At 44.2% G+C, this 9330-nt stretch overlaps 1 protein-coding gene across 1 annotated transcript; it reads left to right on the plus strand.

Annotated features, from left to right (window-relative positions):
* The first annotated feature begins 586 nt into the window (after positions 1-586).
* Positions 587-8068, plus strand: Pgrmc1 (progesterone receptor membrane component 1). The gene is made up of 3 exons (XM_051141075.1): positions 587-1029; positions 4138-4293; positions 6815-8068. The coding sequence occupies exons 1-3, from the start codon at positions 702-704 to the stop codon at positions 6916-6918; spliced, it is 588 nt and encodes a 195-aa protein (XP_050997032.1). The 5' UTR covers positions 587-701; the 3' UTR covers positions 6919-8068.
* The last annotated feature ends 1262 nt before the right edge of the window (positions 8069-9330 follow it).

A 9330-nucleotide genomic window follows, 5' to 3' on the forward strand; every position in this document is an offset into this window, starting at 1 on the left:
TCAATGCAGCAGTTTGGGGGCAAGAATTGGAGGAAAACCATTCCAAAGTCGATGTGATCAAGTTGAAAGCGAGTAGTCTATGTCTGTAAGGTGAAAAGGAGTTGAAGGCATGATTTTTCAGAATCTTAAGACAGCTTCGTGGTCCTGAGGATACGGCCAGGGGAAGGTGTATGAGGGACTTTAAAATGGGAGAGAAACAAGAAGAGAAATGCAACCCTATTTTAACAGACATCATTTGCTGCGAGAAGCAAGCGGGCGGGCAGGTCGGCGGGAAGCTACCCACGGTACCCAAGAGACTGCGCTGTGTGGCAGTGAGCTGCACTAAGCTCCAAGGGAGCCATGAAACTGAAGCAGAGGCCCAGGAGGTAGAACTGAGAACTGGTCTGGGCTCTGGAATGCCAGAGCCGCTGGGGGAGGGAAGCCAAGACCCTGAGGGTACACAGGGGGCCTAGATGGAGGCCAAGCCTAGCCGAGCTAGGCGGGGTGCTTAGGTGGCCGCCGCGAAGGGCGTGGCCCGAAGGGTCCGCCCCTCGCAGCTCCACCCACTCGCAGCTCCACCCGCTCGCAGCTCCACCTACTCGCAAGGCTTTTCTTCCTCCGACACGGAGCGCTGCAGGCCACTCACTGTTCGCACAGAGGGTGGAGAAAGCCCAGTGTTCCGGAGCTCTGCCTAGCCGAGCCCAACCTTTGCTCCAAAGATCATGGCTGCCGAGGATGTGGTGGCGACTGGCGCCGACCCAAGCGAGCTGGAGGGCGGCGGGCTGCTGCATGAGATCTTCACCTCGCCTCTCAACCTGCTGCTCCTCGGCCTCTGCATCTTTCTGCTCTACAAGATCGTACGCGGGGACCAGCCCGGGGCTGGTGGCGACAACGACGACGACGAGCCGCCCCCGCTGCCCCGCCTCAAGCGGCGCGACTTCACCCCTGCTGAACTGCGGCGTTTCGACGGCGTCCAGGACCCGCGCATTCTTATGGCCATCAATGGCAAGGTGTTCGATGTGACCAAAGGCCGCAAGTTCTACGGCCCGGGTACGGAGGCAGGGCCAGGGGGCACCGGAGACAAAAGAGGGGACCCTGGCCTGGAGCGGGGCGGGAGAGAGGCCGGGGGAGGTGGGCGCCCCAAAGGAAGAGTGGGAGGGAAGGCGGGCGGCTCCCCGGGCTGGCCAGGGGCAAAAGGCGCTGGGGCCGGGGGGGGGGGGATAGGAGGGCTGCGTACCAGCCTGGGGGATGGGTGCCTGAAGGAGACTGAAGCTTGGAAGTCGTGGATGTTGGAGAAGTTTTCAAGGTAGCGGGCTTTGGGGTGGGGGTCCTGAAAACAGGGAGAGGGACTTCGGATTTGAGAAAAAGAAATGAAGGTGTCTCCAGAGAGGCCCAAACTCCTGAGAAGACGCGCGTGGAGGCCGAGGACGCTGGAGGAGCCATGGTGGAATGTAAGGGTGTGCGGAGAAAGTGGAGAAAGGGGATTAGTATAAGGTAGAAGCAGCATTGTTCCTGGTGGAGGTAGGTGTGTGTATGTGTGTGGTGTGTGTGTGTGTGTGTGTGTGTGTTGTACACTGTGCATGCGCGGTGAGTGCGTGTTTGCTGGGCACCGTTTGTCTTGGGGGGGGCGGTTGGAATGTGACATGTGTCAGGTATGTGTTTGGTATGTGTATGTGCGTGCTGTATGGGGTGGACTGAGAAGCTGGAAGATGAACAAGCGAACAAGATCGAGGGAAGGAGACTAGTTAAGGGTGCAGTAAACGAGTGTGGACTATGGGAAGGTGGTGAGACGGTCAGAAACACCATATTTAGTGTATAGTGGGGTGGGGGGACTGGGAGGCTAAAAAAGAACTTTAAAAAAATAAAATTAAATGAAGCCGGGGTAGGAAGGAGAAGTGGGAGGGTCCTGAGAAACAATAGGGTAAGGCTGTGAAGCCCGATGGGGGGGGGCGGAATTTCAGGAAAAACCAGCTAGAGAGAAAACAAGAGATGAACGGCTGCTGAACTGTTGGGAAGGGTCCCTAGAGATGAGGTTTTTCCAAATCGGATTGCCTATCAGAATCACCTGATGCTTGTGAAAAATACGGATTCCTGGCCTGACCAGCCATAGCGACACTTAATCTCCGGCGGGAGGGGGGGCGAGGGGAAGGACCAAAAAAATCTACATTTTAATAAACTCTCCTGTAGTCGAAATTGGGAATCAGCCAGATTTGGAAAGCCCTGCTTTCTAGAACATTTGGAGAGGAAGAAGAGGTTTTCGTGCTGCCAATATGGATTCCTCTAAGCACTAGGAAGTCGGGGGTGTGTTCGCATGCTCATTGGGCTGAGAGGGAAGAACAGCCAGCAGTAATCCAAACCAGACATACCCACTCCCGAAACCAGCCAATCAAAATCACATGTGCAAGAGTTTTTTTTTTTTTACCAACTCTCACCCTTCGTTTTTGCTTTCAGACATTTTAGACAAATCTATTTTCCGTCAGCATGTAACTGCAAAATAACGTGAAATCTACATATTATTTGTTTACTACAGTATCACATTATCTATAAACAATCATGTAACTACCCATAATTACTGAGCTGAACCATAAGGTAGTCAGAACAAATGCACGCGGCTTTATCAGTATGGTTGTAGTTTGCAGAGTCATCACATGGCTCCTCCGGGTGCTTTTCAGAGAGCACAAGTGGGGTCAAGCCCCACTCTAAAACCAGGTAGGTTCTAGTTTGCAGAATCATCCTGAGGAATATCGTTGTATATATAGGAATAACTACAACCAGAAGTCAACCTACATTCTAGCCTAGCTGTTGTCACTGCCCAGCATTTACAGGTTGATCCTAAGGCCTTGAAGCATATCTCAGCAATAGAGTGCTTACCTAGAATAAGCAAAGCCCCAGTCCTACAAAACACGGAGCATAAAATGTTATTTAAGAAATGTATGTAAGAAAGAGAAACCGTTGCGTCGATTGAAGCTTCAGATGACCACTCTGCGATGAAATACAATCCATTCTCCTAGTTGGTATAATTATTTTAATGTCAGAGTAGCTATCCAGCCTACTTTTAGGAAAACAAGGCATTGTTTAAAGTACACTGAATTCTTTTCATTTGCTTGTGCAATATTTAAATAACTAAATAACCACTTTAAGTGAATACAGAATGACCCGCTGCTGTCAGACAATTATGATGTTACACATACATAGTATCATTTTCCAGGTTTTATGGGGTTATTTGAAGGCACTCGTTGCAGCCTTTTTTTTTTTTTTTTTTTTTTTTTTTTGGTGAAAATTTTAGTGTTTTCACAACTATTTATGCTCATCTTTATTCTTATACTTAAAAACAGTCCCAACACTGACCTCCTTTGTTGTTAGATCTTATTTGTTGACAGTGGAGGTTATATAACACGTGGATCGGTTTTGAACCACTGATATTTGTAAAATGTCTTCTCCTGCAGATGCCTTAGGGTTCTTGTCTTAGAACCAAAGATCATTTAAAATATATCAGAATATGTTTATATGGCTCAAGTCTTGCAACCAAAGATCATTTAAAACATATCAGAATACGTTGGTAAGGAAATGTTTTTATTTGCACCTTAGTGGCTAAGAAACCAAAGCCAACTGGCTTGGCTGAAGCACCGAAAATAGAGCCAACTTGTAAATACAAAGTTGTTGGAGCTGAATTCTAACCCATGGACTGTATAGTCAGTCATTTTCTACCAAGGCCACCTCCAAAAGAATTGCTTACGCTTATATTAGCCATGTGCAGGTCATAGGAGATTGCAAATGACATTTTTATGCCATTTTACTTATTGAAGTGACAGTCTTTCAGTGTCCCTTATGCAATGACCAAAGTGCCAGTATACATGTAGCTTAAGAATAGAATTTGAAGTCAAGCAGTGGTGGCGCACGCCTTTAATCCCAGCACTCAGGGAGGCAGAGGCAGGTGGATCACTGTGAGTTCGAGACCAGCCTCATCCAGGGCAGCCAAGGCTACACAGAGAAACCCTGGAGGAGAGACAGAGACAGAGACAGAGAGACAGAGAAATGGAATTTGACATTTCAAAGGGTTTCAGAGTTGGAAAGCAATGAAGCCATCTCTGTGTGAGCCACTAGGAAGTGTATTATCTAGTAAAGAATCTGTCTTTGCTTTCATTTTGTATTTTAAAGAGGGGCCCTATGGGGTCTTTGCCGGAAGAGATGCATCCAGGGGCCTTGCTACATTTTGCCTGGACAAAGAAGCACTGAAGGATGAGTATGATGACCTTTCTGACCTCACTCCTGCCCAGCAGGAGACCCTGAGTGACTGGGACTCTCAGTTCACTTGTAAGCATTTCTTTTTATTTTGCCTGGGTCAAATTTCTTCCAGTAATGCAGCCTTATGATCAAACAAGACTTATTACTAAGCACCCTGAAACTTGCATGCATTTTGATCTGCTCCTGAATCTCGGATGGATCGAGGTCATGGCATAAAGCAATGGTTCCGGTGCTGAGTCACTTGCTATACGGGCACACCAATTGTTAGCTTGCCCTCTGCAGAAACTTGGGCTTCTGATTTTTACGCATAAAGGTATATAGACTCCACCCTAGCATTTGGGTGTGTAGGGGAAAAGGACAGTGGCCCTCTTGCCTACAGGAAGAGGGATTTTCACAAGACCCTCTTGTAGCACTTACTGGTTAACAGTAGCCCACAGCTCTGTGGAGGAATGGGGGACTTGTGTTCTGCCAAACAGCTTCTCATTGACCCTTCACTTAGCCTAACTGTAAATTAGGCCTCATCTGTAAATGCTGTTTATAATCTGCCCAGCAACAATGGTGTCTGCGTTGTCTTAAAAGAAAGAAAGAAAGAAACAAACAAACACTTGTTTCAGGCTTATGCTATATGTAGAGTTGAGGTAGAAATGAGGGGTGAAATTCAGATCATGAGAATGCGTCGGTCAAACCTAAGGGTTAAATGATCATTTTAATACGTCCCTGGCAGAGATTTAAACTATAATAGTCTCTTCCAGATTTTATGAAATGTTTGCGAAGACCATGACCACTTAGTTTGAGGAAGATGTTTTGGGGTATAGGGGAAGCTTTTTTATTTATTGATCCCCACAGTCAGTTAAATAGTAAATGTCCTTTTGGCTATATCCAACTATCTTTTTAAGAATAACCCGAGAGAGTTCTTGTTAATAATTAGCCAGATGTGACACTACCTTTTGAGTTTGGATCTCGAACAGACCAAGTATAGCTTTCAAGTCCGGACACAAATCTTTGGACTTTGAGGACAGTTCATCTGACTAACATAGTCACTAATATTTGCATCCCAAGATACCTTTGTGGTCATAGTCTTCTATATGAAATTAATGAGTTATAATTTATAGCCCGCAAAGCTCTGTTTTAGAGCTTTCTGACACCGGTAGGAAACAAGTGATTGTTTTCTTTTACCCACCACCCCTTTCACCTAGGACTCACCCAACCCATAGTGACACCTCAGCTACACTCAAAAGTCATTGTGGATTACCCTTAAGCAGGTTTCCCAGGTGCCACTTGGCTTTTATTTATCTTGCACTGTTCCAAGCCACCCTCCCCCACCTTTATGCCCTGTTCAAATAGGGAAGTTTCGGTTGTTCCCAACGATTATTTCACATAAAAGCAGCTTTAGTTACCTGTTTAGACAGGTTAGTTACTCCTCTCATTCCTCCCCATTTCAGAACGGAAATATGCATTAACCCTGTAGTCACTTGGTTTTAATGGAGTTTGCTAAATCTATTTCACACCTAAACCTCTTGGCTCTGACATCTTCAATCCCTTCCTAGTCCCTCGCCATTACCCATAGCTGCCCACCCTGCTGTCCTGCTTATTTGTTTAACTATTATTCCACCCCATCACTGTCTTAACACACTCTCCAAGTTGCCCCAAGCAGTGCTTCAAGAGCTTCCTCCTATAGTAACCTATGCACAGCTGAATTGGACCTGATTCTTACCTGGTACTAATTGCTCAACCCTGCTGTGGGTCTCCTGTCATGTGGCTCCCTTTTTGCAGTCCTCACCTTGGTTCACAGGCTGTCCAGTTGCCGAGTCATTAACGGATGGTTCGAGCTTTCTTCGAAGCTATCTCATATCCTTTTCTTTACTTCCTAAAGACCTTACCCTACTCCTCGCTCTGTTCTTCAGACCTGGCTCTGCATACCAGCCTCCGGATCACTCTGCTCAACTGCTCTTACGGAAATCTGCCCTACATACCTCGGTGATAACGTTGCCAGAGTACTATTTTGCCGTGTCATTCTTTCTCTCATAAACTTTCAGTACCTTTGCCACGTATAGGTGAGGTTCAGATTTCTCGGGCTGGCTCCTCGGGTCTTTCATAATATTCCCCCATGCTGATTAGCCAGACTTTTCTCCTACTATTTCCAAATGCCAATTCTCCTCCTAATGACGTTCTTACTGTTTCCCAGATAGGCCCAGTCTTGCCTGTGTACCTCTGAATGTGTTGTCACCTTTCTGGAAGTGTTTCTCACCCCAAGTCTGTCTGTGCATATGTTTCCCAAAGCATATCTTTCTTCCATGAAGTGCTCTACAACCCCCTATTTCATAGCGAGGTCTTATTATAAATACTCAGAGTACTCGGTTCATTTTGAAACCACCTTACATTGCTGCTTTAATGTCTGTCTTTTGAACAAAACTCTTAATTCCATTTTTTGGCAAAGAGTATGGTATAATCCTTTTATACCCTTCAAGAAACTTAACACATTGCAGACTATATTGTGTGGACCTCTCATAAAGGTTTTAAAATGAAATGTGATTTTTTTTTTTTGTAAAGCATGCGAATGACCATTTGCGGTTTTTTTCTTTACCCCCAGTCAAGTACCATCACGTGGGCAAACTGCTGAAGGAAGGGGAGGAGCCTACTGTGTACTCAGATGATGAAGAACCAAAAGATGAGAATGCTCGGAAAAATGATTAAAGCATTCAGTGGAAGCATATCTATTTTTGTATTTTGCAAAATCATTTGTAACATTCCAGTCTGTCCTTAAAACATGGTGATTTCACAATTTAGAAAAGTTTTAAACTTGCTGTAAATTTTTTAAATTAACATCACTAGTGACACTGATAAAAATCAACTTGTCTTAGAACGCATGATATGTTTGTGTGTCACAAATCCCGAAAGTCAACTGGAGTGCTGTAATGCAAATGTTAAAGCTGTTTTTCTTCTATCTGTAGTTAGAACAAGCTGAATTGTAATTTGATTTTTCTGAGAGCAAGCAAAAACTTGGGTATTTCCACAAACTGGTCAAAATGGTAAATGCACTAGGAAAGAAGGCTCAACTTCTAGCTATGCTATTCTCTGAAGACAAGCCCATTTTACTCAACTGACTTAACTGCATTTTTGTTTTATCTACCTCTAAAGCAAATCTGCAGTGTTCCAAAATCTATGGTATTGATTCAAGAGAAGTTCAGTAACAAAACAAAACCTCAATAGTGGGCTCATTTGGGGCAAACACATTGCCTGTGTTCGTGGGTTGATTTATCACCCTTATCCTCATGTGGACACAACTCCCACATACAGGCACTCTCTCATACACAGTAATTCACAGTTGGAACTAAAATGGCATCTGAAAATTTGAAGTAAGGCTTTGCAAAAAAAAATAATCTGTTGCTTATAGCAAGGCAATGCTTATGTGGTTATTGACGAAATAAAATTCGAGAGGGTCACAGGGCAGGAACAGGTGTGTGCTTTTCAAAAAGCTTTCACTGTCGTCGCTGAAGAATGAGAAAACACTACAGTGGCACTAACTGAATGATTTTGAAAAGAAAATGCATTCCTAAGGTAAAAGTTAGATCTTTCTGTTGTTACAGACTTATAGTCACTTCAAAAGTAGTAGTCAAGTGTCTAGGTCTTGGATAATACTTTTGGTTAATACTAAACCTTGCTTAAGTAGACTCTACAGTTGTATACATTTATAAAAGTATTGTATGAACTAGTGAGGTTTCAGACTCTTGTAATTGTAGTTAAATAGTCATTGTATTTTCTCGTGAGCTGTGTTTAATGGTTTTACCTCAAATCAGGAAAAAAATGAAGAGCTCGGGTCAGTTAATAAAAAGGTTTTACCCAATATAGTGCAGCTAGCTTGTTTTAATTTTTTAAACCTAAGGGCTGGAGGATGGAAATAGTGCTATGCAATGGCTGTCTCCTGGACCTGACATGGCTACTGTAGTCATGGTCTCACAGCAGCTGTGGCTACCTCAAGATCTAGCCAGCCAAAAATTCAAACACCATTTGAAAAGGAGTTCATGATCCCACCCCACCCCACTGAGGAGCTATTGGTAACACGAAGGTGGGGATAAGTCAATTTTCTTTGAAGGTGTGGCCTCTAATAGGTTGCTCATGCTTCAGTACCTTATACCCATATGCACATACAGGCAGTGCTAACTAGATGTAATGGGTATTTTCTTTTAAAGACTAGTGGGGACATGTTGGGGAGGGTCCAGGAGACTTCAAGTTTAGCTATGATCATAATACATGGTATACATGTGGAAAATTCTTAAAAGAATGTTTTTACCAATTGAATCAGATTTAGTCAAGACTTTAGCTTAAAATTGAGTTTAACTTAGGTATTAGTCTTCTATGTATGCTAAGAGAGCCACCATGTAATCCTAGTAGTGAGAAACCGAGGCAGGAAGATAAGTTAAAAGGCCTGCCTGAGCTACACAGTGAGGAGGAGGGAATTAGAAAGGAAACAAGTTGAGAAATAGTTAGCTTAAGTACTACATGAGACTTGTCAAACTGCCTGAGTCAGCTTTCTAAACTGAAGTCTGTAACATTGTCATGAAGAAGCCATGCCACTACTGAAGGGTTACCAAGTGTTAAGGAAGTTTGGGGGGGTTATAGGAGGAGGAAGGTTTGGCTTTTATTTCCCTATTTGAGAAATTAATACATGCAATGTGTTTTAATCAACTACAGACACACATCATTACCCCTAACTCCTCTCAGATTCATTCCTATCCCTTCCCAACAATATGTCCTCTTTCTTCATAACCAAGTTCAATTTAATGCTGTCCATACACTCATAGGCAGGAGGCCATCCACTAGAGTGTGGTAAACCTACCAGGGGACATGGGGTGTTTGGCTTTTTATGTTTTTCAAAAAGAATTATTTATACAGTATTCTGCCCTCCTGTGTCTGCAGGCCTGAAAAGGGCACCAGATCACTTTATAGATAGTTGTGAGCCACCATGTGGTTGCTGGGAATTGAACTCAGGACCTTTGGAAGAGCAGCCAGCCAGTGTTCTTATCCTTTGAGCCATCTCTCCAGGCCTGGGGTGTTTGTTCTTTGACTCCAAACAAGCATCCATACATTCTTTAGTGTTTCAGAAAG

This window comes from Acomys russatus, chromosome X (genome assembly GCF_903995435.1).
Source record: "Acomys russatus chromosome X, mAcoRus1.1, whole genome shotgun sequence".
Lineage (NCBI taxonomy): Eukaryota > Metazoa > Chordata > Mammalia > Rodentia > Muridae > Acomys > Acomys russatus.